Source organism: Struthio camelus, chromosome 2 (assembly GCF_040807025.1).
Source record: "Struthio camelus isolate bStrCam1 chromosome 2, bStrCam1.hap1, whole genome shotgun sequence".
Taxonomy (NCBI): Eukaryota; Metazoa; Chordata; class Aves; order Struthioniformes; family Struthionidae; genus Struthio; species Struthio camelus.
In genome coordinates, this window is record NC_090943.1 from 44791955 (window position 1) to 44807078 (window position 15124).

Genomic DNA, 15124 nt, shown 5'->3' on the forward strand with positions numbered 1-15124 from the left:
TGAAATGTTTGTCCAAACTGTTTTCTGTAGAGGGTGCTGATAAAAGCAGCTTAAAAGAAGAAAATTAATTGGAAAGTGTGACTTCTGTAAAGCTTTGTTTGCCTTCACTGAAATAAAAACATGAGATACGTGTATATTTCAAAAGTCGCGGATAAAAGGAATGTTAAAGCAAATCACTGTTCTTGAGAGGTCTTCAGCAGCTTCCTCTGCTATAAATTCAAGTGCTTTGTGGGTGCTGTCAAAACCAAATATGTATCACAGAATTATAGTGTGTTTCACAGTATGTTTTTTCTTTATATACATAATGCATTTTAAATTACAAAGAAAGAATCATTTGCTCTTGTTTTTGGCACAGGGTACCTCTTCTGCCATCATAGGGTGTTAATTTGGAAAGAATGTTAAAATGTTTGCATTAAAAATTGCTCATGTAAGTGTTCCATACCTCAGCAGACTAGATTCCTTACAAGGTGAATGCATTACAACAAGTAGTAACTTTGTTTTCCATTGGTTTCTAACAAGCGCCTATAGCCACTTTAAGCTGATTAATTTATAAACAGTAGTGGTTTGCTGTCTCTGAAATTCCTGGCAACTTCTTAGAGTTCAGATTCATTCAGATTTTTCTTTTTTTTTCTTTTTTTTTTTTTCTTGCTTTTCGAGGAAACTGTTGAGGTTGTGAGAACAAATGAGAAAGCACTTTGAGAAAACTTAGGCCTCTTTCTAACTAGGCTTTAGCAATCCTAGAGGAAAAAAGTTGGATAGAAGCAGTGCCGAACAGCGTTCACTTCCTGCCTAAATCTTTCCTTCATGAGGAGCTGACAAGAAGGCGTTGGATCCATAGACGTAGTATGACAAAGAAGGCTAGCCCCCTAAGAAAGGGGTGGAGATATTGGCCAAAAGCAATAAAAAGGCTATTACGTTATACCTGTGTACTATACCTGTTCTGCTCCTTGGAACCCAACCTTGAAATGATTTAAATGTGCTTTTCTGCTTAATCTAAAGGCAAATGCAAGTTCTACCCATCACTATATTCTGCAATACTTTCTCTTGCTGCAGAGATGCTCGTAACCAAAAAACAAGTGAACAGTAAATACCTGAGCTGGATTAAAGACCCTGTCCTGTCTATTCTCTGTCCTGCCCTTGCTGTAGTCTATAAAATGGGATAAGCGGGAAGACATTGTGCCATAGGCAGTGTATCCTGTCCTGGATGGTGTAACAAGTCAAATACTTAGGGGATAAGGAAGAATCACGGTCAAGTACAAGCCTGTCAAATACCTCCTACTGGGGATAAGCCCAAGAATGTTTGTATTTAGATTTTATTGTTGTGCATGAGTATGTACAGAAATGAAGCCCTGCAGATGGCAAATTCTGTCAGTTTGGAGGTAGACGACTGCTTTTAATCACAGGTGGTAGGTTTGCCCATGGGCTGTGCACAAATCACTACTTCTGCGTACATGCCAGAGGCCTCGGGCTCACTGCACGTGTGAGACGGCAAAGCATGTGCCTTCTCCCAGATGCCTGGGACGTGTCTGCTTTGTATTTATGGTGAGCAGGCCGTCGCTATAAACCTGTCATCTAGGGTGAGACAAACCTAAGAAAGGAAAGTAACCGTGTTGAAACAGCACGATTCCAAACGATTACCTGGCATATAGGTTGACCTGCTGAGCAAATATTTTTGTGAGCCTACCATCAGATTTGACATGACCCTGGGCACGACCCTTCCTATAATGCCATCAAAACTTCTGCCTGCACTGTGTGGGACTTGTGGAGGCAGATCTCAAAACCAGGCGGCAGAGCTATGTAAATGCTGTTTGCCACCTTATCCTCGAAAAACAGCCCCTTCCTCACCGTATGATGGTTTTGTTTTGGACTTCATATGCAAAGATACAAAATAACATGTTGAATCTGGACATTATTCCTAATGCCTATCTGGAGGAAAATTTAAGATCAAATCTTTCAAGTGCCATGTTGTTGAGATCTTAAAAACGGTTTGTCACAAATGTTAGTAAAATAGTATCCCACTGTTGTATTCCAGAAGAGTTGTTAAAACTTGAGCACTAATGTACCATTGAAAAACAGGTCCTTAGTTTTGGGTAGGACCACATCATAACCTTTTTTCCTCTGAATATTTTTACATTGCAAGTTTATTTTTCATTCCTTTTTGGTGAGTAAGTCAAGAAAGATAATCAAACATAGCTGTTGGAAAACAGTTTGCAAAACAGTCTAAGCTTCCACAATTAAAATTCCAGTCTATATATTTTACTCTACATGGGCTATTGCCTGGGAAGGATAGACTATTGAAAGAAGTCCCGTGGAAGAACTGCCTTAATTTAGACCTAGATATCTGCTTCTTCTAAATTTGTTCTTCTTAAGCCCTTTGTATTAGTAGTGAGTTTATGAATGCTTGACTTGCTGTTTTCAGAAGTTGGATCTCCTTTCTCTGGTTGGCTGTAGGGGCAAGTCCTGTATGTTAAGGACCAAGGTCGCCTTCTCTGCTTTCCCTCCTCTTGGATTGTAATTACACCCTAGGTTAAAAGGATCACCGAATCTGTGTCGAAATATTAGAACAAATGATCAATCAGCAGGTGCCATTAGCTACGGGTTATGTTTTGGTGAACTACAGGTATATTTTGGGGAGGTTATTCCCTCTGTGCTCTGTATTGGATGACACTTGACGCTTGTATTTCATTTCAAGCAGCGCCTGTTTCAGTGAACTAGAAGTCGTTCAAGCATGCATGAATGGCAGTCGGTGCCCTAAAGAGGGTGCAGGCAACGAGGAGGCTTTGGGAGCTGTTTCTTGTTAAATCACTCTAGCTGTTCAGCGAGGTGAGACAGCTGTTGCGTGAGGGAGGTGTTTTTGTTTGTTCAGGCTATTTTGCTTACTGGCTTGTTGGGCTGGTGTATGGGGTATAAATCCGTTACTGCCTGACCAACGGTATTGATTTACGTGCAGCAGTGGATTAAAGTGGGATGGCTGAAGGGGCAGTTAGCAGGCTGGGCGCCTGCTACCTCTTCCAGCTGAAATGTGATGGCTGAATGAGCCGTATAGTGACCCGTGAGCCAGCACAGTTTGCAGCTTCTGCCTGCTGAAGTAAACTAAAATAGATGCCATAGGCTTCTGGCAGTTCTGATTAGCATGACCAACAATTCTCCCAGAGCCAGGTATCTGGGAATATCAAAGTAAGAAAGTAGTAAGTGAATATTATCACAAACTTTCAGCAAGGAAACAAGTGCACACGCTCACCATATTTTCTCTTGTGACGTTCAAGCAGTGTTGATGAGCAGAATATAAAATAACAGCATTATTGATAACTTTAAAAAGTTTTAATCAGCTAAATGAATGACATTAAATATTTATCCTGCATCCAGTAGCTTAAAAGAAAGAAAGAAGAAAAGAGTTTTCAATTACCACTCTAATTATAACGTTAAGTTTTTTTCTAAATCAGAGAAGCTAACCTCAGGATGAGACTTGCCTGTGCAAGAGCTGCAGAAACTATTGCCAGGGGTTACGTGATTAAAGAAGTATTTTTTGGTTCTGAGTGAATCTGAGGTATTTTCATAACATTAGCATCTGTAGCACATTGGATGTGCGAGGAATTTATGGCTAGCCCTTACTGACTGTGCCTACCCTACCGCTCCCTGATCGCATGGCCAGAAACACTCTCGGTAAACTCTGAACGATAGGGTTTTGGGCTTTTGAACTATTTGCATATCTCTGTGAGTGCTTTTAAGAAAGCCTTTTTTATAGCTTACCGTGATTACATCTTCAGACAAGTGCATTGTGGGTACAGAGCTATCATCTGTGAGATCAAGTTTACCACTTCCCTCTAGGGCGTAAACATGCGGCTTGGTAAAGAGTTTCAACCTTTCGAGCTTTCCAACAAATATTACATTGCCAAGTATCCTTCCATAGCACTATGATGTTGACTGAAATTTGACCCCGGTGCTTGCTGAATTGATGCTCAAAACCTGAGTGAGGAGATGAAGTAGCCCTGTCAAGTTTCCAGATGTCTGTCACGGAGATACTTTCACTGCCTATCTGTGGACTGATCTCTAAAATACTTAAAATAATCCTCCTTTCTTCTTCATTATTATATGATACTATCTAAAGCTTGGTTTTTAGTGGAGATAAAGAAATTAACTTGTTTTTGCCTTTTTTTCTGCGCCAGCTAACCTTGCTGTCCATGAATGTTTTTCTCCCTTTTACTCGCCATAGGAGGAATCCAGTCCAATGATGTTCCCTAAGTGTGAACGAGACTTTCAGTGCTGTTTCTTTAATTTCTGTTCAAGATCGTTATAGTTGCATGATTATTTCCACAGCTGTGTCTGAATAAGGAAAATACTGTAGCTGGCAGGGTTTGTGAGCTCAAAACTCAATAGCCTGAGGTGGAACTCTTCCACCCACAGAAGCCGCATTCATTGCTGTAGGAGTTGTAACTACTGAAAGAGCTGCGTTCCCAGTTATTTCAAACTAGAGAATCTCTGCAGCGGCAAAACTAGCGGGGACCTGTACGCTGAGGGAGACCGTTGCTTCTTGGATGAGTGTCTGACTTCCAAGTGGCTTCAGTCTGGAAGGCTGTTGTTTACCTAGCTCATTATGAAATACATAAGCCCAAACCGTTTTTATTTGAGCCTTTGTGTAAAATCCAGGAGTTCATTTCCTGAATGCTGTTACTAGTGCTAGTTTTGCTTATTTTGGCTTTAGGTTGCGTTATTTAATTAGCTTTTATTTAAGAGATGATTCTTATGCTGAAGAATAACAATATTAAATTATAATAAGCCTGAGTCTTTAAAGTTTCCCTACTTCAACCATAACTTTGAATTTATGTTGTTATTTTAAGGCAATCTTAGTGCCTGTCTCTAAGGGTTATGGGAAGCTCAAAGGTTTATTTGATTTCTTTTTTTCTTGATTTCAGGGCTTTTTCCGCAGGAGTATCCAGAAGAACATGGTTTACACATGTCATAGAGATAAAAACTGTGTTATCAATAAAGTTACTAGAAACCGCTGCCAGTACTGCAGACTACAGAAGTGCTTTGAAGTGGGAATGTCCAAAGAATGTAAGTTGTCTTCAGAAACAATTTATTGTTTGTCATATCCTATGTATATATGGCAGTCCCAAGGGAAGAAAAATACTCTGCGATTATGTAATTGAAGCTAATACCTGCATTCGTGTACAAAAAAGCAATTTGACTTTTGCACGCAACTTCAGCCCTGTTCTTTGCTGACTTCTGAGTCCCTAACTTTGCAGCCTAAATGCCATCATTTAACAATTTCTAGCGTAACGTGATGTGCAGGCAGTGCGGCCAGCCTGGGTGGATGTGAGAACTTCGAAGTAGGTGCTTTTGCCAGTTGTTTCTAGTTGAATTATTTATAATTATTTTAAGTGAGCGTTCGTTAACCTGCCTAAATTTAAAAGCCCACAGCCACAGCTATCTGCTTTAAGATTGGATTATGACCAGATGTTTTCCCTTGTGAAAGGGCCTCTTGGGCAGAGGCGTCAGGGGACAGCACCGGCTTGTTGAGCCCTTTTAATGTTTTGACTCCTTTCCTGTGAACGCCCGCGTGCTGCTCTGCTGCCTGGCGAGCCTCAGCGTTGGCGCCGGCTGTCGTTTCCCCAGCGCTTCCCGTCGACCCTCGTGCTGTGGGCAGCAGCCGTCCTTCGGCCTCGCGCCGTCTCCCTCGCGCCTGCACGGGTGCGTGGGCGGCCGCGCTGGGATCGGCCCGGGCTGTGCTGGCAGCGGCTGGCCAGAGGGAGGAGCGAGTTCCCTCGTCAAATTTTTGGCCTGGCCGCGCAAAATACCAGTTTAGGGCATGTTAAAAAGCTGATGGAACGACGGCCTTGGGTCTTCTGTTCTGACTAGTTGGAGCTTCTCTGAAAGGTGAAATCCTCTCCTAAACCTGCGTAGTCAGTAAATCTGGCTATGTGCAAAATATTGCCAAATAGACAAATCAGGGGGGAAAAAAAAAAGTATTTTTTTCCTCTACCTTCTTTTCTAGCAATCTTTGGTTTGCCCTTGAAATTAACTTTTTAAAAAATATTTAGATAGAAATTTGTGATTTTTCTCTTTTTCTTGATATCCCTTTCAAGCATGAAAACTTAGCAGAAAGGAGCCTTTCTCAAATCTCCAGGAGGAACTCTTCTAAAGCTTACACATATTTTGATTGGCTTGATAGCACTAAAAAAAAATCCTTTCATATAATGATGTATTAATGATATGTTATGGGGTTTTTCCGTTATTAATGACCTTCCTGATTTCAGTAGGTCAATTCCAATAATAAACATCACAGAAACTTGCGCTGTGTACATGAGAAGCAAAAAAAATTACCCCAGTACCGCTCTCTTTTTTTAATTCACTGACAGAACTTCTTTAAGAAGACTTAAGACTGGAGAAAGAATTTTAACACTGATGAGACAGTTAAGACGAGAACATATTTAAGTCACAGTTCAGTCATAAGCATTTCTCTTTCCTAAATTGCGTGAAACTTTCCAGTAGTTCATTTTTCTGTAGTTGGGCAAGAACAGACCAGATCCCAAACACCGGTCTGTATTAATTGCATCTTTTTTCTCTCTCACCCTCTGCTTCTTCCCCTCTCAGAGGAAAAGCGTTGAGGGGAAAGAGAAAGAGGTAGATATATCTTCAGGGTCACTTTGCAGAGTTTTCAGCCCCTCCTCATGGAAATCAGAAATTGTGGCTAATTAAACAGGCATGACATCTGGGATTTTACTGCTGATGTGCGATAATAATCCTCTTAAATGCTGTAATATTGCATCAGAGTAGGTTTTGGAAATAGTAGCAGTATTGCTAACGTGTTAACCAAAGTTAGTTAGGGTGAAGTATACAAATTTATCACTTTTTAGGTCGTATATTGTTCTCTTTTTCTCTCATAGGATAGCTGGAGCTTTGCCAGAGTTGTCCCATGCAAGAAGTAAGCTCTGCTGGTTTCTTAGGGTGAACAGAGTGAAACTGCCCTTTGGCAGTTGCCTTTATCTCAAACCACCCTAGGCACCGAAAGGGGGATAGTAGGTTGGTGAGGAAGCAGAGAAGACCCTGGGAAGAAGTGAAGGATATCCTCTGGCTGCATTTCTGTAGAAGGTTTCTGTAGTGGAACAGAGAAATTATTTTAAATGTCATCGGTTTGAATGCAGAGTGTCTTGTCCTCTGGGTTTAAAAAGTAAGGCTGAGATGATTCTTTGTTATCTCTTCATATACAGGAACTTTTCAACTCTAAAAGGTTTGAAAACCTCTTTTCTAATCTGGCCTTCTTACAGACGTCTCCAGGTTTCAAGTGGAGTTCTTTAGAAGGTTATGTAAACAAAAGAACATTTGTTAGTGGGTTTTTTAGGAGATTGAGGGTGTTTTTTTCTAAATAAGTACCTTATTCGCACTTTGTATTTCTCCCTTCTTACAATTTTGTTACCTCGTAGTATGAAAGCCGTGAACAAAGGACAGAAAAAGAAGCCTGCAATGTCCAAACCACTCCCAAATGGGGAAGTTGATCGTGATGGCAACTGCAAATAGGAAGCCCAATGTCTGTTCCCAAGAGCTAAGGAGGAGTAAATACAGGATTTCAGTATCCAGAATAATCTACTTAAATTCAACAGTCGTGTTTTTATTTGTTCTGCCTTTAAAGGGCATGCATACATACTTAGATATGCAACTCCTTTTAAGTTTAATGAGAGTTACACACAAACTATCTAAGATCAGAAATGACTGCCTAACCAACGCAGTAAATAAGATTTTAAAGTTGGAGATACAGCATGTTTAAGAGATGAAAAGATACTCAGCATTTCTTGTGTGCTTTTATCTTGTCACAGAGAATGGGGCGAGATCATGAAGGAATGCACCAAATTTGCATTTCTTTATAGGTTGTTTTGTTCGTTTAAGGAAAACAAGGTATCTCCTGCCCCATTGTAGTCCCCAGGTCTGATTGAGAGAGGTCAGTAACAAGGCCGCCTCCAGGGCAACAATGGAGCTATTTGTATTGTGATAGTATCTACAGGACCCAGCTGAAACGGGATCCCACTGGCGCAGGAACTGTCTCTCATTGTGTAGCTGCTCTTGCAAAAAGTTTGTCCTCTAAATAGACGAGACAACGGGTGTGAGGGGAAACGAGCTAGCTATGACTGCCTTATCATCTGACAACAGGGAGAAAACAGAGCTTCAAATGAAGCTTTGCTGTCTTATCCCTCAGATCTCCCACCTCAGAAACTCCTGAGCTTGCATTCCCATTCCCACAAGGTGAGCTGCAACTTTAAGTGTAGCACCCCCGAGCCACCCCCTCCCTAGCACCGTGCACCAGGTTCGGGGGTTATTGTGCGACTGTCCCATGTAGGTTCCTCTGTGGGTGCGCAGAAAGTAATTCAGGAGTTGTAGGTGCAACCGAGGCTCTGATTGATCCCCGTTCCAAAACATTTCTCTCCTTTCCATCCCCATCCTTTCAGCCTGTTAATTTCTTTATGAACATGCAGAGACAAATTATGATTGCACAGGATGGTTTTTGCTGCCACTGAAGTGGGATGGCTACTAGGGCTGCAAGCGTTTCATTAGGCTGTGGAAAGCATCAGGAAACTCACCTTTGCCCTTCTGATATGTCATCTCTGAGCTGCTGTTGAAGCCTCATCCCTGGCTGACCCCGGTGTGGGGAAGGCATGCACAGTGTCTGTACGCGCAGACCCCATGTGCCCGGAGCGCAGGCAGGGGTGCGTATGGCGGCAGCTGGCATGATGGAGGGAGTAGGCAGAAATCTGGGCAAAGCACTGAAACGCAATGCATGCTTTCAGGCAGGGTGCTGGAACCTACACTTTATAAGGTGAAACCTACCCTTAAATAAAACTTAAACACTGGATTTATTGCAGGGTACAAGGGGGAAGAAGTGGCCCTTCCCTTGGCCACAACTGCTTGGCTGAGCCTGGCAGATCTCTCACTTCCATCGGCTTTTGTAAAATCTGCAGCCCGCAAGGACCCCTGTTGGGTCCCTCTCCGGGCATGCACCAGTCCCAGTACTGTGGTGTGATGATGCCGAAGAGCCCTCTCTGCTGCCATGAGCTTCCTCTGCAGTGAGTCCTGGCAGGGCAAAATTATGTTTTATAAAGGCACAGAGTTGTTGTTGCAGATTGCTTCAGTGCACTGAAGCAATGTTCGAATTTATAAATCTGCTTACAATTAACCTCCCTGGAGGAGGCAAGGGGGAAGGGAGGGAATGCAGGGGAATTACCGTGAAGGGGAGAATTTTTTTTGTGTGTGGTGTGTGTGTGTGTTTTCTTTTTTTTAACCTGCACAGAAATTTGTGTTACTTTTTGTCACAGGCTTCAAAGACTTTTAATATTAAAGTGTTCATGCTCCTCAGAACATAGGATTCTCCTGCTGAACAATAGAATGAATTAATTGACTTATTTTAAATCTGGTTTAAATTGGCAACCAGGAAATATCTCCTTAAAGAATTGTTATGTTTCTATTTTTATATTATATTGCAATTTTATATTCTATATAGATTTTTTCAGTCTTCTTACTGAAGTGAGATTCCATCTCCAATGAGCTGTTAACTAGAGGGCTAGTTTCCATAACTCATTTGGGAAGGTTCATCCAGATCCACTAACACTGTATTTTTAAAGTGAATTATAACCCATGAAATCTTTGTTTGGATGCTTTTACTCAGGGTTTAAGTATGTTTAATTCTTTTTAAACGAGCAGTAAGTACTGGATTTAAGAATTGTTTCTGCTTTGCTATGGGCTAGATTTTTAACTGGATGCCTAAATACCACATTGTGGTTAGGGGCTTTTTCAGAAATTCCGAAGTAGCTACTTTGCCTGCTGACTTCTGTTGGTCTCTTGAGAGACATCATCTAAATCTTGGAGTGGAAATCGCAAAACCATGAGTTCTGCTTTGGGACTGATTCCTCCCACTAAATGTTACAAGTTGATTAGACTAGTTTTTCTGTATTGATGAGTGAAGATGACAACCCTTTTTACAGGAGCTGGGAGAGCTTGTATTGTGAAGGTGAAAAATGTAAACTGAAAATTCCAATGAGATTAAGAATTTGAGTATACAGATAGTGGGGAAGCAGTAATTAAGATTTATAAATTGCAATTTTTAATCCTGTTCATTAAGTTTTATTTTCTTGTTTTTTCCAGTTTCTGATCAGATAAGAAGGATTGTATTTATTTTTTCAACCTGAGAAATCAGGAACTTTTGAAAGTTAAGGTCAACCACTGATCAGCAGATAATTTAAGATGAGAGCAAAGCCAACAGAGTCTTCCTGCTACAAAAAACACAGTGGTCTAGGGTCTGTCCTTTGCTAGAGATAATGCACACTTTGTTATGCTGGGTGGCTGAAAATGATTTATATACAGTTAAAATACTGCTGTAAAGAACTGAGTCCTACTTGTTGTATGGTGTTTCCTGTGGTTAAATATCTTTTGCTTTTTGCAGTGGCTTGGTGTCTTCAAAGAAGCAGATTTCTTTTTTTTTTTTTTTTTTTCCCCCCGTTTTGAGATCTGCCTCTTCTGTGTTTTAGCCTTTCCTCCTGATTTTGTACAGCTTTTACTTGCCAGCTTTAATGTCTAAAAGAGCAACTTAGATTGAATGTTATTATTCATAATTTACTCTATGTTCTGTGAAGATGGTTATGTAATAGCAGTAATTGCATCAACTCACCTAATGAGCTTTCCCTCCAGTGCCATGTACAGCAGATTAATAGCCCGTGAATTCATTTGCAGCTCGTTGTGTTTCAGAAAAGTATTTCAGGCAGCAATTAATAAACTGCTAAAGAAAATAACATAAAAAATGATTTTTAAAATTATATTAACTCTCCAGCTGAACAATTTATTGGCACCTTTCATGATGCGGCTAAGTAAATCCTCTCCTAATTCCTCAAGCACAGCGTGATTTGTGAACCTTGCTTAAGTCACGACTATTTGGTAATTAGTCCAATCTTTAGATCCTAAAATGTTGGGGAGAGGTATGAACCGAGTCCTGAGGTTCTGTCCTTCTTCTGTCCCTTGCCTTTCAGGTGTGATGTAATAAATAATTGTAACTTCAAAGCGGAACACACTAGTGCTGTAACACTTGCATTTTTTTATCAAGCAGAAAGTCCACAATTATGGAAGCTGGAGACTGGCAGAGGGCTGGAGGGTGCTGCTGCACCCTGACCAAATGAACAAGTGCTTGTGCACCAGCTGGCTGGGAGGCACTGGGAAGTAAGAGATGGAGAGACAGGGAAAATACAAAATCCTGTTTGTATTTCATGGCAAGGAGGAGCGAGGTGACTGAACGCAGCAGGTGCGGAGCCGGGGAGAGTTGGGAGCAGAGCAGCAGCAGGATGGCAGAGGTGCCTGGGAAACAGGGAGATGCCACCACACACGACCGACCTTGCCAGGCTGCTCTGGAATTACCCTTTCCATCTTTTTTTTTTTAATTGAATATGTTTAATAGGTTTTTAACGTTTTGCATCATTTCTTGTTCAAATGAAAGTTATTTTTTCTGTTTCCCCCTTTAATGCAAAAGAAGCACTAGGCCTTATTTTGTCCTTAATGGTTTTAAAAATGTATATTTTACGTCTTTTCCCCTCGTTTGGGGTTCTTCAGGACTGAGTAGGCATAAAGGGAATTCCTTCAATAAGCTCATACAGAGGTTGATTAGATGTCCTCAGCTGGAAGTTGCGTTAAGACTTACTCGCTAAGGTATACCTTCTGTGGTGAACTTGCTGGCGCTTGTATAGGTCACCTGATGGCTCTCCGCAGCTGTCATCTGCATCCAAAAATCCTAATCCTCAATGACTGAGAACGTGTCTGTCTTATGTTTTGTTTAACAAGGTGTTTTATTAAAATTAGGACACTTTTAAAGTTGTGAGGCTAACCAATTTTCACTGCAATATCCAATATGACTCTAAAACAGGTGCAGTTTAAGAAAAGAAAAAGTGGCAATAAGATATTATGAAGTTCTTCATGAGGCTTTCTGAACGCCTCTCCGCTGAGTGATACAGGGTTCTTGTATAAATAGCTTTTCTTCTGAGATGAGTGAAACCCGGAGATAACTAGTGCCAGTGAGAAGTTTAAAGCGCGTACAGTCTAATTTCTGCAGAGCAGCAAGAGCTTGAATCTGCAGTACGCTCAAGAGAAGTGCGCGTTACTATTCTGTGACTTTAAAATAAGAAAAGGTTCAGTCCAGTCATGGGGCTTTGATAAAGGGAGCACCCTTGATCTGAGTCCACAGACTGGCTAAAAGTCTGTTGATATTAGCAGGTAAGGTTTCCATTGCTGTCTAGCCACATGCCACCTCCTCTGGAAGTTTGTCTCTTTTCTGAGGACAGTTAGAAAAGGACGCTTCAGCAGGCATAGCTTCCATGTCATGCCTTTTTTTTGGTAGCACTATTTCATGTGTGGGGTTTTTTTTCCCCCAGTCAGTTTCCCACGAAAAAGTATTTTGGTGTGGATGTCTTTTACAAAGCAGCTTCTTAACATGGATCCAGTCGTTTCTATGGCCTTTTCTGTTGTTTCTTGTTCTGCCCCGTGGTTGGGGGTGTGCGTTTCTTTTTTTTTTTAAGCCTTATTCTGGTTGGTATTTTTAAAGAAACTGCCTCCATGCACTCCTGTTGCCATTACAGGTAGCCTTGCTTCTGTTTGTGTGTAGTATCCCTGCTGCTGTCCCAGCCGGAAAGCCGCGGGGTTGTCCTTTGTGCCTGGTGCCGCACCAGGCGATGCTGCTGCAGGAGCAGATGGGAAATCTGGAGGTAGCCTGTCCCTGCCCGGTCCATGCGCTTGGCTGGCAGCGCAGGGTTGAGGCCACGCTTGCTTGCTCATGCAGACATAACTGCTTAGACCCCAATCCCATGACCTCAAAAGCTTTGTTTCAGAGCTCCTATTCTTTCTTTATACACTCAGTTCACTGCTTTGTATTCGTGACTCCGATCGTTTTCTTGTTTGGGGGCATGTGGCATCTTTGATGCATCTCCTTCTCCTAATTGCCGTTGTGCCAGGCAGTGGTACTTTCTACTAGGACTCTGTGGTTTCTGTGTGGACTATTATTGTGCATATTTTTTTCCTTTGCACTCTTTTTTAAATTTGGGATGCAGAATTTGAAGGAGGGAGAAATTTAGATGAGATAAATATCAATCTGGGAACAACCAAGATCTTATGTTCTGGGCCCAGAAGCTAAACATGGCTTATTTGGTTGTCAGGCCAACCTGAAAATGTTATCTAGAGTAGCCAGGGTTCATGAGAAATGCAGTAAATTGTTCCCATGAGTTCTGGGAAGTCTGAACGGTAGCACTGCAAAAGTGCCTGAAGGACTCGCTATGAGAGGAGATGTGTATTTGGTCCTTCCACTTTCAAGAAGCGTATGTGAGCATGCATACGTTTTTCTGACAAATTGTATCTGCAAGCATAATTACTTTGTTTTTGCTGGAGTTGGTCTTGTGTAGGATGGGTCTCTGTGCAGAAGGCAAAGAAACGAAGCCCGCGCTGGTTTTCTCTGCCGAGAGTAACTCCTGTGCTGATGGTGTGGAAGGTAAAAAGCAGCCTCTCGGAAACCAGTAGTCTCTCAAAGATTGTTTAAGAGGGTCTGTACATCAGTAGAAGAGGCCATGGATTTCCCTCTGCTGCTGTCAGGCCCTGATGGCTTTCTTTCATGCACTGCATGAATTGTTGTAGCAGAGGGAGGTTTCCATTGGCGTGCCTGCGATAAGCCAGCTGACACATTGCAGCTCCTCCTGCTGGGACGCTAGCCTTAGGACTGCGCTCTAAAAATAACCTCAATTTGTAGTTTGACTTGGTATCACATGCTCAATTTAAAATACATTGGAACAGTTAATCTCCAGTTCTTTAGCTTTCACGTGGAAAGTGTACAGGATTTTTTGAAGTTGAACAGCATTTGACCAGTAGAAATAACTCTATTTCTATCCTAACTAAGATAACATTTTTCTGCTCATGCTGGCATAAGTAATAATCACACTGTTTTATGGTCTTGCTTATTAATTTCCCTTAGCCTAGTCAAAGTTAACAAACAACTTTGCTCGGTCTCACTTTATTCTACTACTTGTTTGCATATTTATGAAAAGTCTCAATTTTTAATTCTAGATCTTAAAGTTTGTCAATCATGCAAAGAAAGTTCTGAAACTGGCTTTAGAAAGCTGTAGCTTAAAGTGCTACAGGCAGTGCCTAAGGCTGATAGACATTTAATTGTCTGTGGGATTGTTTCTCAGTGTCATAAATCTATAACTAGTTGCTTATTGCTGATATAAATGGATTTGGTAAATAAATGTGAGGAAATTCCCTGAGTTTTCAAGACGTTTACCTAAATTTCAGAGTTAAAGCTAAGTGGAATTCTTCCTTTCCCCTGGCAAAAAGTGCAACAGAAAGCAAACATGCTTTTAGTTGGATTATAGGCTTGGTTAGTCATCTGACAGACAGTTTTAATGGAGTCAGAAAGACATGCTAGGAAAACATGCTGACCTACTTTTATTCTTTCTTTCTTTCTCTCGCTCTTTTTTTTTAACTTTTAAGCAAGTGAAATATTAATTTAAAAACTCAGAAAATTAGATTTTGCTGACGGAGCTCATTTTGTGATTAGTGTATTTATGCTTCTACTTGGAGTATGATAAATGCTTTTGGTAACTGAATTTCATCAGGTTGTTTTTGTTTCTCCTAGGAAATTGGGTTACATATCAGAAATCCATTTTCTTTCTCCTTTTCAGGATGAAGCCATCACCTTCAAGTTAATGAATGAATTAAGTTGAAATGTCTAACAGAACACTTTACAAACCGCTTAAAACAACAGACTAACAAAGTGTATTAGTCTCATGGCGGGGAAGATTACTAGTGCATAGTGTCATGCATTTTGCCTTTTTTTTTTTTTTTTTTTTTTTTTGCCATCTGAAGTAGGCTGATACTCTATCTTCAGGGGTTTTTTTTGGAGCCAGAATTTAGTGTCTTTAAAACTGGGAAACTCTTACTATAAAACTTGAGAGTCTGGAAATAAAGCATTAAAGTAAATGGGAGAACTTAGAAATGAGGATAAATTAGAACATTAAGAATAGAAATACTAAATGGAATAATTGGAAGACAAGGAAAAGCTTTTTAGAGATGCTAGAGGCATCGCTTTAGCAATAGGCATGGGTAGAAGTCATCA

The 15124-nt window shown here is 41.0% G+C and overlaps 1 protein-coding gene across 13 annotated transcripts in view; it reads left to right on the forward strand.

The window, feature by feature from the left end:
- RARB (retinoic acid receptor beta) overlaps positions 1-15124 on the forward strand; it is a 336226-nt gene that overhangs the window by 284122 nt on the left and 36980 nt on the right. For all 13 annotated transcript variants that reach the window (XM_068935450.1, XM_068935449.1, XM_068935455.1 and 10 more), the window contains one exon: positions 4914-5055. In XM_068935450.1, the coding sequence (XP_068791551.1) occupies positions 4914-5055 (142 nt within the window). The remainder of the gene's footprint in view (positions 1-4913; positions 5056-15124) is intronic.